The sequence below is a fragment of the Leucopleurus acutus genome (assembly GCF_964270905.1).
Source record: "Leucopleurus acutus genome assembly, chromosome: 2".
NCBI classification, from domain to species: domain Eukaryota; kingdom Metazoa; phylum Chordata; class Mammalia; order Artiodactyla; family Delphinidae; genus Leucopleurus; species Leucopleurus acutus.
Genome location: NC_139143.1, coordinates 111,371,448 through 111,396,716, shown reverse-complemented (window position 1 = coordinate 111,396,716; position 25,269 = coordinate 111,371,448). Strand labels below are relative to the sequence as shown.

Sequence of the window (25,269 nt, the reverse complement as noted above, 5' to 3'; positions counted from 1 at the left end):
GAACCTAGGTTCCTTTACTACACATTTCTTGTTTATGTTACCACAGAACCCTGTAGTGATAAACCATTACTGGAATAACAACTTAACACATATGCTCTACTGATTTATGTATCGTAACTCTATAAGCCTATGTAGCATAAATGTTACATGAACAAGCATAACTATCACTGTTACATTTTTTCAGGAACGATAATATCTGGGTCAGTGATAATAATGTGATAATTTGGGGGACATTTTTTGCTAGCTAGCTTTTTCAGTCTGACAAACTTGGTAAGGCTGAGATAAATTTAGACACTATAACTCTTTAAATTAACAGTAAACTGACTTACAAAAACACAATAGAGAGCCAACATCTGCGCCAACACATTCCTTCACATTCCTATTTTGAAGAAAAAAAATTTTTTTGAAGAAAATTTTTTAAAATATTGTTTTATCAAAGAAATTTTGTTTTGACTAAACTTAGGAACACTGAAAAACAAGTGTCTACACTTAAGAAATTAAAGAACCTGCAAGTGTACTGGAGAAAACGTTAAATGAAAAAAAAAAAGTGTAAGTAAGGTCTCCTCAAGGTGCCACATCTAGGGTCTTACACCGAAATAAAAAACTTCAAAACATTTCAAACAAGCCAGCTGCTGCCAATGTATGGAGAACAAAGTATCCCATTAACTAAAGTGCCTAAACTGATTTAAATGGTATCTTGGTTACTTTTTAGAAATTGCAACACGCTATTTATATAACACAGCCTCTTCTTCAAAATGACAGTATGGCAAACTTAGTTTTTAAAAATAATGCAATTTTTGTTAAGAACTTGACACACGTTTGCTTCCCTGGAGAGAAGCAAAAATCAGAGTTAAGATACTTTAACACATTTTTTCCGCCTCAACAGAAGCCAACGTGCAATACAACATGAAAAATGTCTAAGCTGGAACCTTGTAATTTGGCTCATTGTACACTACGCCTTTCCACTACGTTGGATCTTATTTCTAGTTTCCAGCTTAGCTATTAGTAGTGGCTGGGAGGGCAAGTCACTTCTCTGAATGTTTCATTTCCCATAAAACCAGAAAATGGGTGGAGGACCATAGAGAGCTTTGAGCCGAATAACGTCTATTAGATATCATCAAAAGCTTTTTCCTCCGGACGATGCAAACCCAGGCACACGGGGTTCTGCTTTGCCCGCATCCCACTCCCGAGCCTCGGCTTCGTTCCTCTTCCTTTCAACCTCAATTCGGGCTCCTGAAGGTTAGCAAAGAGTTCTTTTAACGAAATTCAGCGCTCCTTTGTCTCCAAACTTGGCTAGGAAAGGATTCCGAGGCCTCAGCTGGCTGAGAGAAGGTAGTGGCGGCGATCCACCCTCGCCGGGCCACCCAACCACCCCAACCCGAGTCTGGCGCCGAAACCCCGGCGCGTGCTTGGGGCTCCCCGGTACCGCGAGGCGCGCGCTCGCCCGGCCACTGTTCCTGGTAAAGGGCGGGATGCCAGGACGCGTGCCGGGACAGCCGCAGGCGGAAGCCGCTGGCGGAGAAAACGGGCGGTTCCCGCCAGCGCGGGTGGGGGAAGGGCCGCAGCCACACCCGGAAGTCGGTCTGGAAGGGAGGGGGGAACATGTGGGGGCGAGGCTTCCGGTAGCGCAAAGGGTATCGGGAGAGGCTTCCAGCAAACCTTCTCTGGCTTCTGGAGGGAAGGACCACCGTTTCCGCGGCTTTGGCTTCTGCGATCAGCGTTCAGGCTAAACGGCCACAGCGGCGCCACTGCCGCTCCCCTTGTGCCTGGTTCTGACCGTATTTGTTCCCCGGAGGCCGCCCCGGTTACAGCAGCGGCCGCGGCCGACATGTTGTGAGGCGGCGGCGCGGGTGTCTCAAGGATGGTTTGGCTGAGGCGGCAGCAGCGGCTGCTGGTGGCGGCGGCATTGGCAGCGGGGGCTCCGGCTCTGTAGAGCCCAGCCCGCTGGGTGTCCGTCCTGTACCGCGGCCAGACCAGTGCCCCTGGACCTTGCCTCTGCTCCGGCGCCGTTGGGGAACCGGTTAGGCGACAGCGCACGCCCCGCAGAGGAGACACGAAGGGGGTTCTCCAGTGCTCAGATTTCCGGACCACCTAGCCTTCCCCTCTCCGACCTGGGCAGTGCTGTCCCCAGAATCCTCAGCCCCCCCCCCCCAAATTTGCTCCCAGCCTCGCCCTGAATCTTTCACACACGCGGGTGTTCCACGCCCTCTCGAGCCAACCCCTCGCCCCTTAATTTTCTGCACCCTCTTCTCAGAGCGCCCCCCGGATTGCTCTCCGAGGGCAGCCTTTTGAAAAATCTTCGTGGAGCAGTGGACCAGAACTGGGGGAGTTTTCAAAGTCGGGCGCGAGAGATAGGAAGGTACGATGGCTTCCTCATCTGGAAACGATGATGATCTCACTATACCCAGAGCTGCTATCAATAAGATGATTAAAGAGACTCTCCCCAATGTCCGGGTGGCCAACGATGCCCGGGAGCTGGTGGTGAACTGCTGCACTGAATTCATTCACCTTATATCTTCTGAAGCCAATGAGATTTGCAATAAATCGGAAAAGAAGACCATCTCGCCAGAGCACGTCATACAAGGTAAGTGGTGTGTGTGGGATTTTGTTTCAAAGAGGGGCCGGGGACAGTGCTAATCGCGTGACCCGTTCATGTCAAAGCCTTCAGTCCTGTCCCCTGGTTAGTACTGATAACTGAAAAAGCTGCGCGGGCATAGAAGCAGCCGGTGCCTTAAAATCCCTGTGTAATATTCTCGTGGTCCTTTTCAAACAGCGAATGCAGGTAAGGGTTTCAAACGATTAGGTCAGCTAACATCCCCCCAAATAAGGTAGTAGCAGCGATCTCAATTTACAGCCAGGTAAGCCCAAGCAACAAGAATTTTGCCTACCTGAAGTGGAAGCTATACGTGACAACTGAGAAAGTGCCTGCCTAAAGTGGAACCTAGATCATGACAACTGAGAGAGGAACCCAGAAGTTCTGCCTTGGAGAATTAGAATTCAGACCGGAAGTTCAAGCATGAGTGGAAAGGGTACTACCCCTTCCCCACCCGACCTTTTCACCAGTGTAGAGGAAAAGATGAATTTTCAGAACACGAGTAAAAATATTCTTAACGTGCATGTTCAACGTTGTAAAGTTTATTAGTGTTGGCTAGAGTATATTTTCTGCTTTAAAAATGGTTTCATGGTCCTAACGTTAATCAACAAGTTGCCAAAGCACTCCAGTTCTATTCTGTAAGAAAAGGGGCAGTGTTCTTTAATTTTCCTTCCCCTCCTTCCTTACTTTCTTCCTTTTTTCTGTAGCTTGCTTTGTTCCATGGAGATAGATTTTTAAAGCTTGGGTTGAAAGATTGTGAGAGATGTTTTTCATGGAATATTTCCCCCTTGTTTCCTGCTGTCATCCCCATTTAGATGTAAACGCTTCAGCTTTTATTGAAGAGCAGTTCTGAAAGTTTAACAGTTTCTTCTCTCATCTTGGAAAGGATTTAGTTCAGTTAATAGGGATTTGGGGGACCATATTCTGATGGTTTGTTTCAGGGATGGGGAGACATTTACTAGTCATAATGTTTTGGGAAGCACTTTCTGTGACTTGTACATGAACTCTTATGAAAAGGTTGCATTCTATTTGAGGTGATAACTTGCTTTTTATAATAACCCAATTAAAATTCTAACAATTTCTTGATTGCTTGTGAAGTCAGAAAAAAATCATGATTAATTTAATTTTGGTAGGCAGGCGGTTGTCTACCATTTTATTTTTAAAATTAAACTTTTTAAAAGGTGACTTCCCTGTTATTCTGAAGTAGAGGACACATCTGCTCATATTCACCATATGCAGTATTTTATGGTCAATATTGACCAAAGGATTAAATGATTCATTTTTGATCCTTAATGATGTGTAGGAGGTAGATTTAAAACATACTCTGCCATTTCCATTTCAGTACATAAGGAGAAAAAAAATCCCTAGGAAGAAGTATATTTGATTTTAAAGCTAGTGTTTTCTTCTACTTGTTTGGTGTACTCTGAAGTAAAATGAAAGCCAAGTTGTCTATGTTTCCTCTTGTGTTTTTATTTTTACATTGTATGTGCAGTTGTCACAAGCCTTTCACAAGATTATCCAACACAAATAGCTGTAATTACCTTTTACAACTCATAAAAGAGAAAAAGGATCTTTTATCAACATTGTCTTTCTAATGAAAATTGCAAAAGATTTCAAAAGGATCTGCCTAAACATTTGTTTACACCACAGAAGTGGGGATCATTCCAAAAATCTAAAAACACATTACAATCTGTCTTCTTGGGTAGAGTTTATTCTTTTCTAGGATATATTTAGATTTCTGATTGACATGATGGAAGAAAAGTGCAGCTGTAGTGAACAGTATGCTAAACAGCTCAACTTTGGAATATGCTAAATTCAGTTTAACATATGAGTCAAAAAGTTCCAGTGAAAGCATTTTCCCTGTGTACTGAGGATGATTTATTAATTAAAAAAATCACGCATTAACCTGCTACAGCCTTATAAATTTACCTTTTTTTTTCTTTTAACATTGCCTTTGTTAAGTGGATAAGGACCTACATTTTAGCCCCAAATTCTCCCCAGTTAGAGGAATAGATTTTATACATTTATAATCTCATATTGATATCATATTGCTTAATCATTTAAAGAAACTTTTGTCTTGAGTGATTAAAACTTTTTAAAAGAAATCCTTAAGGTGTGTATTTTTTTAGGTGTTTAAGGTGTGTGTTTATAGACTAACTCTAGAAAGTTGGGTATGACATTTTATATGCTGTTCTGTCAATGTTGATTATTTAAGAATGTAAGATATAGCCAAGTGGAATAATGTACATTTTAAAGTGGTTTGATTTTCACATGTTGAAGTTTGGATTTTTTTGGTAATAAGTTTAATGAACTAAACTTTGCTTCAGAACATTTCACTTGTTCACTTGCCACTTTGCTTTACCTTGTCAGGGCAAATTAAGCATTTGAGGCAGTTCTGTAAAATGCATGCAGAAGTTAAAATAATTTTATTGCCAGTAAATCTGAAATTATATAACCTAGTTAAAATTTTAAAAAATTATCTATTTTGCTTATTTTTAGTTTAAGAACATGGACTTTGAAGATCACATACACACAACAGAGGGAGTTCTAAGCTTATAAGGTGTTCCTTTTATTTCGTTGCTGGGTTTCTGTGAACACATATCTTTAAATGAGTACTAACATGTTCTGTTGCATTATGGAAAGAATTGACATTGAGAGTTAGGAGCTGCAGGTTCTGTACCGGAAAGTCTGGCCTTAGGCAAATCTGTTAACTAAGGTTTCCCCATTTATGTATAAATAATACTTAATGGTTTCAGGTATAATTAGCAATTACTGAGAATCTGTCAGGATTGAGAAACTTACATGAAATATGCTACAATAAATAATAATTTAAAAACTTTGTAGTGATACTGATTGAAATATAAAGCTGAAAGTCTGTTATGTTTAACCTTACATCATGATGCCATTTGTAAAGCCAAAGTGTAAATAAGAATATTTTAAGTGATATTATTTTATTTCTGCATTTTAAATCTCTTGCTACATTTTTTTTTCCTCATGTTTTTGAGAATAGTAACTGAAAGTAGTGAAAGTTTGAAAAAGTCTCCGAGGATTCACTTCTTCAGCAGTTGTGTTGCTCCAAGCTCTGTGTTGAAGGACTTTTTAAAAAAATTATAACCCCTCTCACACTGGTACTTCGGTAAAATACAAAAAAAATGGATCACTAGAAAAACAAAATGAAATTTTTTGATACTGCATTCAATAGAAATAAAATTACTTTGTCAAATTGCTATGAAGTTTCTTCTTTTTCCCCCCAGCTTTTTGAAATATAATTGACATGTAGCATTGTGTAAGTTTAAGGTTTACAATGTAATGATTTGATGTGTGTATATATTATGAAATAATTACCACAATAAAATTAGTTAACACAGCCATCACTTCACATAGTTACAGTTTTGCCGTGAAGGTTCTTAAAATGCTTACTTTGAATTTCCGTACTTAACTCATTGCAGACCATTACAGGCATTTCTGGCACAAGTCCATGGACCACACTTTGAGAATCTTGCTCTAAAGCCTAAACCACAGTCTGTTTTGGAAAGTGGATGTGGAGTAGTTTTGAAATCAGAGGATCTGAGTGATTGCAGAGAAGTTGTAATAATAAGAAGAATGATATTGTATTGCCTAAATAATCATCCATACTGAAATTTTTTTCTGAAGGGACATGTAATTTACATTGCACAATTTATCACATAATCAGGTGCTTTTCAAGTTAGGATTTTACTGTTTTCTTTAAAACTGATATGTATTTTGTTTTTGTTTTCCTTCTGCCACCCAGCAGTTACTTTTGAATACCACTGTGTACTTGGCACTGTGCTAGATACTGCTAAGGATATAAAGATGAATGATATTTGATTCTTGCTCTGCCATCCGTCTCTCGTTGTCCCAGATTCCCACGAGTGGTGATACCATAGAGGGCATGATTCTTAAGGGTCTTTGTCAGGCCAGTAAGCCAAGAAGTCACTTTGGCCTACATCCTCTTAATATATTTTAAGCTAACTACATCACCTCCATACCTCCATCACCTAACATACAAACAAAAGAAAATAGAGAAATTAGAGAATGCTATTTTTTATATTTTAGTTTTTTCAAATGAAAAGCATGCATTATGCATTTGAAGTATAAAGTAATTCACACAAATTCATGTTATAACAAAACTTTTTTTTTTTTTTTTTTGCGGTACGCGAGCCTCTCACTGCTGTGGCCTCTCCCGTTGCGGAGCACAGTCTCTGGATGTGCAGGCTCAGCGGCCATAGCTCACGGGACCAGCCGCTCCGCGGCATGTGGGATCTTCCCAGACCAGGGCATGAACCCGTGTCCCCTGCATCAGCAGGCGGACTCTCAACCACTGCGCCACCAGGGAAGCCCTATAACAAAACTTTTGAGGAGTACATCATTTTTGGTAAAATATAAGATACAACTGTATTAAAATTGTTGGGTGGACATTTTTACCTTTTTTTTTAAAGTAGTTGTCTTAATTATCTGTCTTTCGAATTGAAAAAAACATGCTAAATGTTTTTTTTTTTCCTTAATATGCCATGCACTTTTCTGGGTACAGTTTTAAGGTAGATGGCAGAGGGTAGCAGACAGACCTCTGAGAAACAAGTGATATGTGTTTTATCCACAAATTTTAAAATATATATATTATTTTTTTTTGACTTTTACTCTGAGATCCTTAGAGCGAGGGCCATCAATAGTCCATAAAATCCCTTTGTACAAATTAGAAAAAGGCAGTCCTTCCGTGTATTAATTTTGTATCCTGCAACTTTACTGAATTCATTGATTTGCTCTAGTAGTTTTCTGGTGGCATCTTTAGGATTTTCTATGTATAGTATCATGTCATCTGCAAACAGTGACAGTTTTACTTCTTCTTTTCCAATTTGGATTCCTTTTCTCTGATTGCTATGGCTAGGACTTCCAAAACTATGTTGAATAATAGTGATGAGAGTGGACACCCTTGTCTTGTTCCTGATCTTAGTGGAAATGCTTTCAGTTTTTCACCATTGAGAATGATGTTTGCTGTGGTTTTGTCATATATGGCCTTCAGAATGTTGAGGTAGGTTCCTTCTATGCCCACTTTCTGGAGAGTTTTTATCATAAATGGCTGTTGAGACACTCCTTCCTTAAAAAGCTTTACTACCATCTGCCAGAAAAAGTGCTATAATAAGCATACAAATCTATGATGTTTACAGTATGAATGGCTCTCCTCAGATATGCTGCTGTTGTGCACTGAACCACCTGCACAACTGTTAACGGATGGCCCTGCTTAGGAGCCATTTTCCTTATCCTTCAAGATTCTCCTTTATGTAAAATAGGGATATTATTACTACATGATAACAGATGATGTAAAATATCCCCATTTAGAAAATGCTGTGTCCAGTTACTCATATCTGCTAGCCAAAATGTGTTTAAAATTAGGATTAAAGTCAATGCAGTTTTGAAATTAAATTTATGGCTGCTCCTGTTGAACCATTTTATTGAGAGTACAGTGTACTCAGCATTGAGAGTATAGCTCTTTCAATAATATTAAATATTAACCTTGGACTTACTTGCAGTTTTTTTTTTTTTTTGAAAACAGTGTTTTCAACCTTAGATGTGTTTAAAAGTGAGTTTTTTGTTTCTGTTTTTTAATTTTTAACCCAAGCTCTCCATGGTTTAAGGTAGATTGGATTGAAGTTTTTAATGTCTAGTCTAGTGATTCATGACATTTTGAAGAGTTCTCTCAAGTGTATTGACTTGTTAATTTAGTAAATTTAATATACTTGTTCAGCTTGAATTCAATGGTGTGATAATGCATAGCTATACATTTATTTAGGTCCTGTATACTTACTAGCATACTCTTAAGTGTAAGAGAAAAGATATAGATGAATAAAAAAAGTCCCGGCGCCTGCCAGCCTGTGACCTCGCGGCGCCGCCTCTGCAGGTCTGCTGCGATGCCCGTCGCGGTGGAGGACATCATGAGGCTCCTGTGCTCCGTCTCCGAGGAGAGGAAAATGCGGGCGGCCGTCAAGCACTCCGGGAGGGGCGGCCTGGTCACAGGGACCGTGGCCTTCGTTGGTGGTTTGGTGGGCAGGCCACCAGGACTAGCCGTTGGGGGGGCCGTCGGGGGTTTGTTAGGCGCTTGGATGACAAGTGGACAGTTTAAGCCAGTTCCTCAGATCATAATGGAGCTGCCACCTCCTGAGCATCAGAAGCTCCTTAACGAAGCCACTGCCATCGTCAGGCGCCTGGAATGGACAGACGCCGTGCAGCTGACCATCCTGGTCATGGGCAGTGAGGCCCTGCAGCAGCAGCTGCTGGCGATGCTGGCCAACTACGTCACCAAGGAGCTCCAGGCGGAAGTGCAGTGCGACGGCTAGGCCTCTGCTCCGGGAAGTGGGGTCCATTTAGATGATTCCCCCCGACTCATGGAAGGTGACTGGGGAGCTGCAAGAAGCCCCACATCATCAGAATATTACCCTAAACTGTAGCGAAGTCTCCTGCTGGAGAGGCTGGGGCTGTGCTATATCATGTTCTGGAAATTATTTAAGATGCCGTGTTTTGTGGCCGTGTGCACCTGTGTGCCCTGACAACCCTTCAACTGGGAAGCTGGTGAACAGTAAAGCCGTGACTGCTGCCACGTAGCGGCAGTTTTCTGAATCTACTCTCGCTCACATAGGGGCTGGAAGAAGGTCTTCACGTTCAGCCTTTTCATCTCATCGCGTGAAGATGATGCCTGTCCAGGCAGCCGTTGCCTGACCAGCCCTCCCTTGGGACCTTGGGGCTGTCCCCTGCTGGAATCATGTTTACCTCTTGAACGCCCCTTCCCCATCCAGTGACTTCTGAGTGGCCTCAGGGAGGGTGCAGTTGGCCTGCTGAGTGAAGCCACAAACGTTAGTGGCACCCAGCCTCTCCCCCAGTAGCTGCCCTACTGGGCTCTCGCCCTCCCAGGGGCTTGCCTTCCCCATCTGAAAAGTCATAGTAGTTCTTGAGTGATGTTTTTTAAATTAAATATTTTCAGTAAAATTATTGCTCTTTCTAAAGTGGTAGAATTATAAACTAAGAAATGTGCCCACCCTAAATTTCCCCTAAATGTTTTCTGAACAACAACAACAAAAAGATGAATAAAAGATGAATAATATGTCCAAGTTAAGGGACTCTTACATGTTAGACACTGTGTTGTTAAATGCCATAGGTTAATCACTTGTTGATTTCCACAATCCTTAAAGTATTAAAAATATAATAGTGAATACTTAATTTTGCTCCTTCTGTAGGCCAGCCTGTGTTCTTAGCTCTTTGTTTATATTCATTTATTCTTCACAGCAACCTGATCTGATGAGATGTAGGTACTGTTATTCTTGTTTTAGAGGAACAGAGGTGAAGGAACTTACCCTGACTCACACAGCTAATATGAGGCAGAGCTGGGAGTCAGTCCCTGTGGGGCTGCAAGCTTAACCACTATAGTGCTTCTGGCTGTAGGAAGATATTATGAAATAGATGCTGTTTTCATTTTACAGATGGGAAATTGAAGCTTAGAGATATTAAGTAACATATCCAAGGTTATACAAATACAGTGACAACCAAGTTCCAAATTCTAAGTCTATCTTATTTCAAAAGGGGGAGATTACTTCTGTCTGGGAGGATCAGGCAAGCTTAATTTGAAGATATAGTTTGATCCAGGCCTTGAATGAATTACTGTCAGCACGAATGTGGGAAACTGGTGCCTGTTGGGAAACATTGAGCGGTCAGGTTTAACAAAGTATGCAGGGATTTAATGGCAGAAATAAAGCTGGGAAGGTAAGTGGGGCTAGATCTTGGAGAACCTTGTTGTAGGGCTAAGGAAATAAGACTTTTCTTTTTCAAATTTATTTATTAAAATTTTTGCCTGCATACGGTATTTGTTTTTCTCTTTTTGGCTGCGTTTGGTCTTCGTTGCTGTGCTCGGGCTTTCTTTTAGTTGCAGCGAGTGGGGGCTACTCTTCGTTGCAGTGCATGGGCTTCTCATTGCGGTGGCTTCTCGTTGCGGAGCACGGGCTCTAGACATGCAGGCTCAGTAGTTGTGGCGTGCAGGCTCAGTAGTTGTGGTACACGGGCTTCATTGCTCCGCGGCATGTGGGATCTTCCCGGGCCAGGGCTCGAACCCATGTCTCCTGCATTGGCAGGCGGATTCTTAACCACTGCGCCACCAGGGAAGCCCAAAACTTTTCTTTAGAATAAGAAAATAAGACTTTTCTTTAGTATGTGGTGGGACACCTTAAATCATTTACTGATTTCTTTTGGTACTGTCTCCAGCCAGTATTATTGAAAATGCACTACTATGATCGTGCCTTTAAAAAAGAGAAAAGAGGGACTTCCCTGGTGGCACAGTGGTTAAGAATCCGCCTGCCAATGCAGGGGACACAGGTTCGAGCCCTGGTCCTGAAAAATCCCACATGCTGCGGAGCAACTAAGCCCGTGTACCACAGTTACTGAGCCTGCGCTCTAGAGCCCGTAAGCCACAACTACTGAAGCCTGCGCGCCCAGAGCCTGTGCTCTGCAACAAGAGCAGCCACCGCAATGAGAAGCCCGCACACCGCAATGAAGAGTAGCCCCTGCTTGGGGCTTCCCTGGTGGCGCAGTGGTTAAGAATCCGTCTGCCAATGCAGGGGACACGGGTTCGAGACCTGATCTAGGAAGGTCCCACGTGCCGTGGAGCAACTAAGCCAGTGTGCCACAACTACTGAGCCTGAGTGCCACAACTACTGAAGCTTGCGTGCCTAGAGCCTGTGCTCTGCAACAAGAGAAGCCACCCAATGAGAAGCCCGTGCACCCCAATGAAGAGTAACTCCCACTCGCCGCAACTAGAGAAAAGCCCACGCGCAGCAACAGAGACCCAACGCAGCCAAAAAAAAAAAGAGTAGCCCCTGCTCGCCGTAACTAGAGACAGCCTGCGTGCAGCAACGAAGACCCAATGCAGCCAAAAATAAATAAATTTATTTAAAAAAAAGAGAGAGAAAAGATAAAACTTTGGCTTTTAGCATTGACACTTAAAAAATAATGTCTGTCAATTCAAGTAAAAAATTCAGGCTGCCTAATTTTCACTTAATTTCCTACTATACTCCAAACTCCTTGAGGCCAGGGATTAGGTGGTGGTTAATTTGGTAAACAGAACTCAGAATAAGAATAATGTCTTATTGAAATTTGGGGGGGAACAAGGTCTGTAAGTTAATTAAAATTCAAGTAATAGCAGTCTGCTTTTTGGCATCACATTATTTCTAAAGACGGTTTATGAAAACAGCTTAATATATGAAATAATTAAAGTTGTAAGTCATTCAAAATGCCTTAAAAAACACAGCTTATATGGGAATGTAGATTTTAAAGGTATATTTGGTATTCTCCTTGAAGAGCAAATTCCTAAAGTTGGAACTTAGGGCATCTTTACTGAGGGAGTCTGGCTCATCATAGTTGTTGAAAGACTGTAAGAACTGATGAACTAACTTAAGTTCATTTACTGTGTTTTTCACCACCTATATTTCATCAGTGGCTCAGAAAGCAAAATATGATTTTGGGGCCTTAACATTTAGAAAACTATATAATCTTAAATACCGTGAGCCAAAAGGAAATTTTATGCTTTGTCTTTCTGGATTACAGAAGGCCTTATTTTCTTACAAATTTTTCTTTCTAAATGTGAAAAAATAAAGGGAGATAATTTTTTGTTAATGTTTCTTCCATCCTTATAGTCTTCCTTTATCCCAGTTTTTCTGCCATGTCACTTTAAATATTTTTATAGTGTTTCCTGTTAAGTTTTATTTTCAAGGGAAACTTTGGTTGAATATAAATGCTGAATTTCATAAGCTCTTTCCACCAGTATTTCTTAAACTTAGAAGTTTGAGTGTCTTTGCTAAAAATACTAGTTTCCTGTTGGTATATTAGACAAAAGAACTTATCTGTTCTTTCATCTTATCCTGCTGAAAGTTAGAGCATGTGTTACCAGCCTACTTTTTCTAAGCCAAATGGTACAAAATATGTGTTATTAACAAATATATTCCAAATATTTGCTCTTTTTGTATTCTTTGAGAAAGTGATGACTTAATGGTTGATTTACTATGAGTGGTATAGGAAAAATGTTTTCTTACTAAAACCACATGTTCTTACATTGGACTTTTTTTTTTCCTCCAGGAAATGCTTTGGTTTTTAAAAAATTAGAAAGAAAAGGAAAAGTGAAGGCCAGTGCCTTGAAATGTTCCTTAAGTTTTAACTAATTTGCCATCTAATATTAAGAAAGTTTGATAAAATATTTTGTCTTAGCCATGCCGATGATTGTTGTGCAGCTATAAAATAGGTAAAATTATTAGAAAGCAACAACCTTCCCCTCCAACACCCAGCCCAAAACCCTCACCAAACTTAATGTTCCATAGGTGAGAGAAAAAGTTGTGTTTTTACCACTTTTTCATGTTTTCATATTTTCATTTCCCCAGCACTAGAAAGTTTAGGCTTTGGCTCTTATATCAGTGAAGTAAAAGAAGTCTTACAAGAATGCAAGACAGTAGCATTAAAAAGAAGAAAGGCCAGTTCTCGTTTGGAAAATCTTGGTATTCCTGAAGAAGAGTTATTGAGACAGCAACAGGAATTATTTGCAAAAGTAAGTAACACGTTTTAAATTATTTTCATCTGAATCTGACCCTTTTTACTAACCAAAATCATACTGGTTTCTAAAATCATTTCCTTAGTCAACATACGTACCCCAAAAATTTTCTTTCTGTGGCTGATTGTTTGATCATAGAGCCTGATGTTAGGTCTGGCTAGTTTTTTACTTTATATAAAAGCAAATATTTGCAGCAGCCTATTTTCTGAGAACAACTCCAAATAACTACTGAGATTTTATTTTGATGTTTTTTCAGGCAGAATGGCCATTTAAAAGCATGAAAAGTATACCTAAACATTCTTAAGATTTAAAATGATAGACTGGTGAGAAAATATTGTATCAAATTTTTAGACGAATGGCATATAAGAAAAATCTGATTAACATCTACTTTGTAGTTAAATTAGGTCTTTAATACACCTTTAAAACATTCTAATCTTAAAAACTTTGAAGGGCCAGTGGAGCAGAGAAAGGGAGAAAACTTTTCTCCTTTCTTGCTTGTCACAGTTCTAATGTCCAGTCTGTGAAGGATTAGCAACAAGTACTAATATCCCTTTAGTTTTTAAGAGAGGAGGGGGGCTTCCCTACTGGCGCAGTGGTTGAGAGTCCGCCTGCTGATGCGGGGGACACGGGTTCGTGCCCCGGTCCGGGAAGATCCCACATGCCGCGGAGCGGCTGGGCCCGTGAGCCATGGCCGCTGAGCCTGCGCGTCTGGAGCCTGTGCTCCGCAACGGGAGAGGCCACAACAGTGAGAGGCCCACGTACCGCAAAAAAAAAAAAAAAAAAAAAAAAAAGAAAGGAGGGGACCACAGGGAGCTGGGACTGAATGGAATTTGTGGCTAGCCTCTTAGAATTTCACCAATGTTATCTCTGTACCATCTTCTGGGCCTGCCTTGGCCCATCCTTAGAATCCTGGGTACCTTCTTCATTCCCTTCCAGGTCCCCTTGGTGGCAAAATAGAAGCAAGCTCTGTAACACATTTCGGAGCTATCCTCTGTGGAAGATCATATTTTCCAAAGATGACTGCTATAGTATATCTCACCCCTCGTGTTCTCCCCATGGTGCACTGTTCCTTGGTGTTATAGTAGAGGCAACAAAGGCTGGCAGCATTTATTACCGAATAAAAATACCTAGGGATGAAGATAAGGGATGCAGAAGCCCACACAGCACAGCTTCCACATGGAGTGAATAGACACTACAACCAGTATGCACACATACCCCATGCTGATGGCAAAGACCAACACAAAAAAGCTTTCCATCAGTCCTTTCCACTCAGGCATGGGATGCAACACCTAGAATACCTACAGGTATGTAGGGCAAGAACAAGAGGAAGAAATTGAGAGAGAAAAATTGGCGTTTCCTTCTTCTCTACCAGGTTCCTTGAAGCTGGGGAGAAGACAGTTACAGAGTACAGTGATTCTTGAATGTGACTGAATATTTACTCCACATAAGACTGAGAGCTTAATAACCTGATTATTAAGAATGCAAATCACTGTTCAAGGCAAAACTTATTGGCTGGGGCTGAGGTACCTTAACGGTATTTTTACTTTCTCTTCTCTGTACCTCCTCCCCACCTACCCTGCAAAGGCAGGGGCAAGCAATTATGAACTTGAAAATTTATGATAACAGCTTAAAAAATAATCCATTCCATTTTTGGGTACTACTAAAATGCTCAGATTGCTCAAGCAAACTGTCTATGTGTAAATACTTTTTTGAAATAAAGCATTTGACTGACTTTCCAGTGGGAAGATCTTGAAAGTTAGACCTAAATCGTTGGGCCAGAGGTTGTTCTATGGCAAACAGGATGTAAAATATGGAGTGTTTCAGTTCCATAGAGATACTTATTTCATCATGGGAATAGAGCTGTATGGTCATTTATAAATGTCTGTCCCTACCATTAGTCTGTAAGCTCCCTGAGGGCAGGACCCATTATTAGTTGTATCTCTAGCACCCACCTAACATGGTAACTAGCACAGGGGGAGTATTCAGTAACTATTTGTTGAATGGATGACTGAGTTGGGTTGGTAAGTCAAGGAAGCACAGAACTCTAGGGGTGGAAGAGACTTTTGAAAATCATTTACTTCAACCTTGATGTTCCAAATTACAATTCTGAGGTTCAAGGAGGTTAAAGAACCTATTCACCATTATTAAAAAAAAAGAGGGGAGAAGGTGATATTGTTTTTTCCCTACAAAGTTCTGGCTTCTCATTTGAAATTGAAAGACAGGTTTGGTTTGAATAGAATAAGAATTGCTACCAGTTACTGTAATTACCATTAGAACTGGGAAATACCATTTTAGGTCATCTCTTCCAGATTAGTACCATAACTGATCTCTTTGCAGTCATAACAACCAGTTTGGTTTATATTTAAAAGCATTTGAATTTTAAGTGTTATCAAGGACTAGACAGCAGATACCATTTAAACTAATAAGGAAGATAAAAGCTTACCAACATTTGAGTTCTAAACATGTGTTAATCATGTTGCCAAGTAATTTACCAGTATTATTTCATTTAATCCTCACAACAACCTATGAAATAGGTGCTAAAGTGGAAAAGCCTTTGAGGCAGGCATGAGCACATGCAAACAGTGTTATAATCCTTATGAATATGAGGTACCAAATGAGGAGTGATAATTTTTTTTAAAGGCTAATGGCAGACTTCCCTGGTTGTTCAGTAGTTAAGAATCTGCCTGCCAAAGCAGGGAACATGGGTTCGAGCCCTGGTCCAGAAGGATCCCACATGCTGCGGAGCAACTAAGCCCGTGCACCACAACTACTGAGCCTGCGTTCTAGAAGTCTGCGAGCCACAACTACTGAGCCCATGTGCCACAGCTACTGAAGCCCGTGCGCATAGAGACTGTGCCCTGCAACAAGAGAAGCCACCGCAGTGAGAAGCCCACGCCCTGCAATGAAGAGTAGCCCCCACTCTCTGCAACTAGAGAAAGCCCGCGCGCAGCTAGACTAGAGAAAGCCCGCTTACAGCAACGAAGACCCAACACAGCCATAAATAAATAAATTTATTTATTAAAAAAAAAAAGAGGCATGAAATAGCAAGATGTCTTTAAAAAAAAAAGCTAATGACTATTATTTATTGAGTCTCTACTATTGCAGATCACCTACAGGGTGCCAAAGGAAATATTTGATAAAAGGAAAATGATGCTCTGCTAAATACGTTATATACTTTGCAGAGTTCTTAATGAGTAATACAAATTTTACTATACCCATTTATGCCTTAAGAAACAGACTCAGAGATAGAGAAGCTTGCATGAGATCAGATCATTTGTTCTACAGACATTTATTAAAGTCTTCACTATTTACCAGATATAGTGCTAGGTGCTAGGCTTCTAACAGTATAAAAAAGAGACATGGTTCCTATCATTATGAAGCTTAGTACTGGGAAGGATTGACTTAAACAAATGAAAGGGTAAGTACCTTTTGACTCCAAAACCTGTGCTCTTTCTATTATACTGTGCTAATGCTCTAGCCACCATTTTGTTTGCTTAAATTTATTTTGGAACTTTTAAGTGAAATGAACATGCTTTATCGTTTCTAGGGCAAAAAGATGAATAAAAAATAACTGACTGACTGCCATATCTGTCTTCAGCTCTCTACCCTTGTCATCTATTTTGTTTTGTTTTTTTCCCCTTATCTCCCTTCTTTCTTGCCCTGACCTATGGGTGAAAATACCCTGGTATTTCTTTGCTATTGTGAGAAAAATCAGAAGAGAAGTAAAATTATAGCAGCCGCTTAGTACTTTTTTTCCTAGAGCATAAAGTACTTTAGTCTTAAATATAAAAGGAACTGATAAATTATTATAACATCTTTTACATAACTTTCATTTCACTTAATCATTTAGACTTTATTTTATATGCCAAAACAATAGCAGCCTCATTTGAAGCTATCTTTCACTGTTAGCAGCAAATATTTGTTTGTTGGTTTGTTTGTGGTTTTTTTGCGGTATGTGGGCCTCTCACTGTTGTGGCCTCTCCCATTGCGGAGCACAGGCTCCGAACGCGCAGGCTCAGAGGCCATGGCTCATGTGGGATCTTCCCGGACTGGGGCACGAACCCGTGTCCCCTGCATCGGCAGGCGGACTCTCAACTACTGCGCCACCAGGGAAGCCCTAGCAGCAAATATTTGAAAAGGAGGTAATCTCTAATATGTTGAGATTAAAGTTAGCTGTAAATTATAAATGAGTTATTTTAGTGTGTGGAAGTGGGAAACTTAAAACACAATGAAAATCTCCAGAAGAAGTGAATTAGGAAGTATATGCCTACTTACTTCTCTTTCACTCTTCCATTTTAGAAGGAAAATACTTGGGATGGATTGGGTGAGAAGCAAAAGGGAAAAAAAGAAAGCAGAATAAATACACTGAAATTTTTAATTTGTGGAAATGAATACAAATAATATTTACCAATCAACATTGATTTTAAAGACACTGGAATGCTTTTATGTTCAGAGAGAAAAGTATGGGTGCTGATATGGGGTGATGATACCTAAAAGTCAGTTAAATTTTTAGTGTAACCAGTACATGTCTTTGTAGATCATTGAGCAAACTACAAGATAAAGCAACTTTGCAATAAGACCTGTGTAGAGACTTGAAATTATTTGAATTATCTTTTATGTGCCACAAAATTGTATCTATTTATAGTTGATTAGGCCACAAAGTAGGTATTATTAAGTTGATTAAATCAATATATTTGGTTTGCCCTACCATTTTCAAGTATTTTCTGTGAAGCATTCTCAGTCTATTTTGAACTCTGGGTATTCCTGCCATAAAAGTAAACATGCCTGTGTTTTATGGAAATATTTTCTATATTTCTTTATAAAAATAGGTAGAAGTAGTTACTAGAATACCTGGTCTTTAATTTCCTAAAAAAACACAAATAATGTTTTTGTCTTGTAGGGAAGGTATAATATAGGTATATTAACAGCTGTATTATGATGTTGACTAGTCTCATGAGGAAGATGTAAAGAGATCCCCAAGTACAGAGATACACATTAGATTTTAATGATATAGGAGTGTGCCAGTTACTAAGCAATTATCTCAGCATGAAACCATCCTTTCTATGTTCTGCTTTGAGACTGGGCACAGCACTCTGCAAACCACGTTTCTGTTTTCTAGCTGACTTCCTTTAGACTGTGCTGCCAGTAGGGGGCTCTAGAGGGAGATTACAGGGCTGGGTGAAAGAAGGCACATGTTCCTTTCTTTTACTTTCAGTTGGCTTCAGGTTCCTTTGAGCAACCCAGCAATGCATCACCCTGGCTGCATCATTTTTTTCCTGTAGTGGGAACTGAATCTGGTTTGCAGTTTCTCTAATACAGAAGCAGCCTGAACATGCATCCCCTTCCTCAAGGATTTGGGTCTCAAACCTTGAGGCCCTCCTCTAAGCTCAGAGATGGTAGTAGTACCAGCCAATTTATGCCCTTTCTTCAGAAGTCTGAGTTTCATTTCCATGGGTTGCTCCTCTAAGCGTCCAAGTTTTAAAAATCCCAGCCTCTTCCCTTGTTTCCCCGAGTTTTAGGGTTGGTGGCTGCTTTCTGTAGTTGCCACCCACATATCTTAGTGTTCATTTCTTGCCTTTTCAGTTACCTAGTTACCACCTTTATACTTGGTTAATAATCTTTTATATGACATTCTTTCTGTTTCCCTGACTAGTGTAACTTCTATCTCCTGATTAGACCCTGAATGATACTGGAAGGAATCAGGAACAAACTTAATGGAGAAACTAGTATTTCAGTTTGACTTGAAGGAAGAGTGGAATTTCAGTAGGTGAAAATCAGATTTCAAATAGAATGACTATCAGCATGAGTAAAGGTAGCAAAAGTGGGAGGGTATGATGTGTATTTAGGAAACACTTTATGTTTATCTAGGGGTTTTTTTGGTTTGTTTTTTTTTGGAGCACAAATGTTTTGAAAGAATATTAGAGAAATACATTGGGGCAGACAGTAATTTGGAGGGTCTTGAACTCTAGGCTGAGAAATTTGGACTTAATTGGTAACAATTAAATGATTTTTTAAATTACAGATTAAACAAATTTATTTTATTTTATTTATTTATTTTTATTTATTTATTTTTGGCTGCATTGGGTCTTCATTGCTGAGCGCAGCTTTCTCTAGTTGCGGCGAGCAGGGGTTCCTCTTCACTGCAGTACACAGGCTTCTTATTGTGGTGGCTTCTCTTGTTGCAGAGCATGGGCTCTAGGCGCCCGGGCTTCAGTAGTTGTGGCACGCAGGCTCAGTAGTTGTGGCTTGCAGGCTCTAGAGCGCAGGCTCAGTAGTTGTGGCACACAGGCTTAGTTGCTCCGAGGCATGTGGGATCTTCCAGGACCAGGGCTCGAACCCATGTCCCCTGCATTGGCAGGTGGATTCTTAAACACTGCACCACCAGGGAAGTCCCTAAATGATTTTTTTTTTAAGTGTAGTAATTTTCCCCTAGGAATGTTTGGATAATACATTCATGACAGATTATTAAGAAAAGTTAGGGATTTACATGGGAAAATCTTAAGGTTGTGCTGAGCCTCATTGTTTTCCCACAAAACATTCATCCAGTCAGAAACTACTGGGGGCCTGTATGTTGGGAATGCAACAATGAATATGGAAACATTTTCTATTCTCCACTCTAGTGGAGAAAAAAGACGCATACTTACATAATTAGAGAACAAAATGGATAGGTATGGAAATGCATAGAGAATTACAGAATATGAAATAGAGCAGAAAATGTGACCTAGAAGGACCAAGAAAAACTGAAAACTGATGTGTGTTTTAAATGATGACTAGCAATTGGCCATTCATAAAGGAGGGTATGAGCCAGGCTTAAAGAATACTAATGAGAAAAGACAGAAATGGAGAAACAACATTGTTTTGGTAAACTCTAATGGGAAGTTATATGATCTTTTCAAAAACAGATTCATTTTTCCCTTCTTGGTGTGGTTTTTCTGCTAATGGATGAAATTAAATTGGGAAGGAGCCTTAGCTCGTGCAATAGGGCATGTAATGCATATGTATGCATCTTGGTTTCTCAAATCCTGTGGTGGTTTTTATAGAGCATATTTCAAATGAATGGATTTTAATTATCCCACTTAAATTCAGTACTGGATAAATAATTTTCACTAGTGTGTATGTGGGAAGAGTATGTTCTTTGTGTGTACATACGTGTGTATTTACAGAGAGAGGGGAGAGGGACAGAGGAAGAAAGAGATGTATCTATAGAGTAGGGAACTGTGATAGAAACTTAAAAGAAATTCAAGGTAGCTGGTGCATTCACGTACAGTACTTTTCCCTAACAGAGGTATTGTACTAGTGAACTTTTAAGCCACAGAAATAATTTTTAGATTGCAAATGTTTACGTCAAAATTATGAGTTGAGAGGACAGAAGAATCAAGTGAAACAGAAGAGAGAGAAACACAGGAAAAAGGAACCAAAGAGTGAATGTTGTGATTTTTCTTTAAATTTTTTTAGGTTCTTCAGTTGAACCATTATGTAGCATAAAAGGAAACTTTTATCGAAAATTTTTATGGAAACTCTCCTTAAGAAAATTGAGAAGAAGCAATCTCTAATTATATTTTCTTATAGAGTTCATGTTGTCCTCATGTACAACAACTATATCATGGTTGGAAAATATCCAAATTTGATAATGACTGAGTTTATGAAAGTGTGCATGTTGTAGGTTTTTTTAAAAATTACTATTTTTTTTTTATGTTTTTTGTGTTTAGGCTAGACAGCAACAAGCAGAATTAGCCCAACAGGAATGGCTTCAAATGCAGCAAGCTGCCCAGCAAGCACAGCTTGCAGCTGCTTCAGCAAGTGCGTCCAACCAGGCAGGATCTTCTCAGGATGAAGATGATGATGATGATATCTGAAATTCACCAGCTGAGTTTCTATTTCCTCTATAAATGTTTTTCCCTGCACAAGAAAACAGTGAAAGAAATGCTTATCTGTAATTTTGTATGCATCTTGGTGGACTTGCCATTGGTATTCTAGGGATGTCTGCCGTTTAGTTTCATCTATTGTGTGCTATTCATGTAAAAACTGTCTCTTCTAACTATTGAAAATTTAAGGCTCAGTATAATATCAATTTTGAATTTTTAATGGTGTTTATGAAATTTTAGATAGCAGTGAGTCCTTTATTTGATCAATAAACAGTGTTACAGAAAACTTCAAGTTTATAAAAATACAGTGAAATTTATACAGAAGCTCTAAATCTTCATTTGCATTTCCTCTGCCCTTTTAACTAAACTAAAAATTGGGAATTTTAAATTATTGGGGGGGAGGTGCTATGTGATGCAGTAGATATTAGATCAGGCTGGTGAAAAAACAAAGAGTTCAGTTCTGTAGTATTTGGATTTTTTGTCTTTTAAAATGAGTATATATACAGGCACTAAATATATATGCTCAGATGAATATACTTGTTTTAAAAAAATCTCAAACAAGACATTCAAAAACTAGGGTGAGTATGTTCAGTAGTAGTTGTAAAATTTGGTAGGTTATGTTTTGATTTTGTTTTTGTTTTATGTAGAGGTAAAAACTAAAGTTTTATTATAGCATAATTCATCTTGAGCTACACTATTACATTTCAAAGACTGCCCCGTTTTGAGGACTGTCATGATTCTTAGTATTTCACTCCAATGATTGTTAATAGTATTACTTGCTTAGTCCATCCATGTTTATTGGAACTTGTGAAACAATTGCTTAGGTTCCGTTGGTTTAACTAAGGTTCATGAATATTCAAACCTTTGCTGGGGGAAAGAAATGAAAGTTAATGAGCATGCTTGCTATAAGACGGATTTTTTTGTAATTTAACTTGTAGTCATAGTTTACTTATTGTTTGTTTTTAGCATTACTTTTACAATTTCTTGACTAGATGGCCTAGAGTGTCCAATGCTTCCTTTTGAAATGGCATCATTGTCTCCATCATAATTGAGCTTTAAAAAAATGATTGTTTTATTTTGTTTAAGAAAGTGTATCATAATTGATCAGCCCTATATGAAACATAGTTTCAACCTGCTCATTACAAGGGAAGAGCTTTAATTTGGTTCCAGTAAATAAACTATGGTAGTGATTTTTATAGGAATCCAGTGTGTTGAAGAACTGGCCTATTGTTTGTATTTTGAAAACAGAATGGAAAGCCACTTAAGATAGTATGAAGTAATCTAAATTCCTATGTCAGTTGCCAAATCATTTAAATTTGTATATTCACCAGGTCTAAAGATAGATGGCAGATGCCAGGATTCCAATTTTAATTGAAGAGCTAAATAAGTGAAGTTTACAAGTATTAGATTTCTTCATGATCATATTTTGCAGTTTTAGAAAAAGTGAAATATTGTCATACATTTATTAAATACACTTCTTCCATGCCACAACTAAGTGAATCTTGCTTAATGTTTTGAGTTGAAGTTGGTATTGAATCCATGAAGTGCATTTGGACAAAATAGAAGGGATTGTTTTTTTAAAAGTTTAAGTACCAAAGGTAGTCTAGTCTAAGAAATAATAAGTTAATAAGTGTTGGCTTTTCTAACTTGTACTGTGACATCCTTATACTTTCTATTTTAAGTATATCTGTTTCTTATGTAAACAACTTAGATATTTTTCCATACTTTTTTTTTTGATGCAGAGTTCAGGTTAATTAATATTTTACTGCATCTGATAATGTATTATATGTTAGAATCCTAGTGACTTTTCATTTTGACATTCTTGTGATTTTCATATGCTATATTCTTCAAGCAATAAAATCTGATGTGTTTTATAAATTGTTTTTATATTTAATAATCTATATAGATTAATGGCATGAGATTTCTATTATTACCATTTTTACTAGTTTCAAGAATCCTAGGCCCAAAAGACATTTTGATCATTTGGTATATAGTACTTGACTTTCTCCTCTGTTTGCTGTTATTTCAGAAAATGTGGTTTTACTTGTATTTTTGTAATTTACAGTCCTAGGGTGCAGGCATAACAGAGCTAATTAAGCAGTATTTTACTCTTAGCTTATTTTTTAGCAGTTAACTATTACATTCTGTCTGTTGAGATTTTTAAAATCCTTTGGAGAGAGAAACAAAATCTTTACGGTTGTTGAGAAATAAAGTTATTGTTTAGTAAGTATTTTCCCCACCTCCTTGAATATATGTCTTTTTCAGCAGATTATCAGGTAAGTGTTGAAAAGGCATCAGTTTTTAAACTTACATATACCATACATATAAGTACATAAATAAGGGTTTTCACAAATTAAACATACTCATTTTGCCAGCCCTCAGATCAAGAAACAGAGTGTTAAGAACATCCCAGAATCCCTCCTTTTGCCCCTGTCTCAGCACTATCTTCTTCTTCCTCCCCAGAAGTAACTACTATTCTGACTTCTAAAATCAGTTCTGCCTGTCTTTTATTTTATGTAAATGCATACATAATACACTCTTTTTTTGCTCATCATTATATTTGTGAGTGATTGGTTTCCTGATGCCACTGTAATAAAGTATCACAAACTTAGTGATTTAAAACAACACAAACGTATTCTCTTGCAGTCCTGAAGATCAGAAGTCCAAAATCAGTTTCATTAGGCCAAAGCTGAGGTTGGTTCCTGAATCTGGAAATTAATTGTGAGTGGAAAATCTGTTTCCTTGTCTTTTTTCAGTTTCCAGTGTCTGCCTATAATCCTTGGCTTGTGGGCTCTTCCTCCATGTTCAAAGGTTCTGCTTTTATCATCACATCATCTTCTCTTGTTTATAGTCAAATATTCCTCTACATCTACATTTAGGGCCCACCTGGATAATCCAGGATAATCCCCCATCTCAGGATCCTTAATTTAATCATATCCACAAGGTCTCTTTTGTCATATACGGTAACATTTACATGTTCCAGGGCTTCAATCCTGGATATCTTAGGAGGCTGTTACTCAACCTACTAGAGTGAGATTCATTCATATTGTTGCATGTATTTGTAGTTCATTCATTCTCATTGCTGAATAGTATTTCATTATCTAGTTTTATTATATACAAAATTTATCCATTCTACCATTGATGGGCATTTGAGTGGTTTCTGATTCTGGGCTATTATGAATAATGCTGTGGAGAACATTCTTATACATGTCTTGGTGAGTGTATATATGCATTTCTGTTGAATATATACTTGGGAGTGGAGTTGTTGGGTCATGGGGTGTGCATGTATTGGTGTTTACTATGTACTGTCAGTTTTCCAAAGTGTTTGTAAGAAGACACCATTTTAATGTGTACTATAATAATGAATTACTATAATGGTCTAGTGGCCTGAGAATGTTAATGAATTTCTTGAAATTCTTAAATTATACCAAATGAGTTATACTTACTACAGCAGGTCTGTTATTTAGTATGAAAGCAAGAGGAAAATAAAGCAAAAGTATTTGTTCTTGTTATTATTATTATTTTTTTTACATCTTTATTGGAGTATAATTGCTTTACAATGGTGTGTTAGTTTCTGCTTTATAACAAAGTGAATCAGTTATACATATACATATGTTCCCATATCTCGTCCTCTTGGGTCTCCCTCCCTCCCACCCTCCCTATCCCACCCCTCCAGGCGGTCACAAAGCACCGAGCTGATCTCCCTGTGCTATGCGGCTGCTTCCCACTAGCTATCTACCTTACGTTTGGTAGTGTATATATGTCCATGCCTCTCTCTCGCTTTGTCACAGCTTACCCTTCCCCCTCCCCATATCCTCAAGTCCATTCTCTAGTAGGTCTGTGTCTTTATTCCTGTCTTAGCCCTAGGTTCTTCATGACATTTCTTTTCCTTAAATTCCATATATATGTGTTAGCATACGGTATTTGTCTTTCTCTTTCTGACTTACTTCATTCGTATGACAGACTCTAGGTCTATCCACCTCGTTACAAATAGCTCAATTTCGTTTCTTTTTATGGCTGAGTAATATTCCATTGTATATATGTGCCACATCTTTATCCATTCATCCAATGATGGACACTTAGGTTGTTTCCATCTCCAGGCTATTGCAAATAGAGCTGCAATGAACACTTTGGTACATGACTCTTTTTGAATTATGGTTTTCTCAGGGTATATGCCCAGTAGTGGGATTACTGGGTCATATGGTAGTTCTATT

General features: G+C 38.9%; 2 protein-coding genes across 3 annotated transcripts; both read left to right on the top strand.

Annotated features, from left to right (window-relative positions):
* Positions 1-1,141: 1,141 nt before the first annotated feature.
* On the top strand, positions 1,142-24,510 carry DR1 (down-regulator of transcription 1). Of its 2 annotated transcripts, XM_082833687.1 has the most exons (4): positions 1,142-1,239; positions 2,255-2,584; positions 13,024-13,187; positions 20,900-24,510. In XM_082833687.1, the coding sequence occupies exons 2-4, from the start codon at positions 2,365-2,367 to the stop codon at positions 21,044-21,046; spliced, it is 531 nt and encodes a 176-aa protein (XP_082689813.1). In that variant the 5' UTR covers positions 1,142-1,239; positions 2,255-2,364; the 3' UTR covers positions 21,047-24,510. The 2 variants fall into 2 exon arrangements, with proteins under 2 accessions (XP_082689813.1, XP_082689812.1); XM_082833686.1 differs by lacking the exon at positions 1,142-1,239 and having other exon boundaries at positions 1,658-2,584.
* LOC309958422 (protein C19orf12 homolog) lies at positions 8,025-8,946 on the top strand (the record flags this gene model as incomplete). Its single annotated transcript, XM_082834253.1, has 1 exon — positions 8,025-8,946. The coding sequence occupies exon 1, from the start codon at positions 8,452-8,454 to the stop codon at positions 8,944-8,946; it is 495 nt and encodes a 164-aa protein (XP_082690379.1). The 5' UTR covers positions 8,025-8,451.
* Positions 24,511-25,269: the final 759 nt, after the last annotated feature.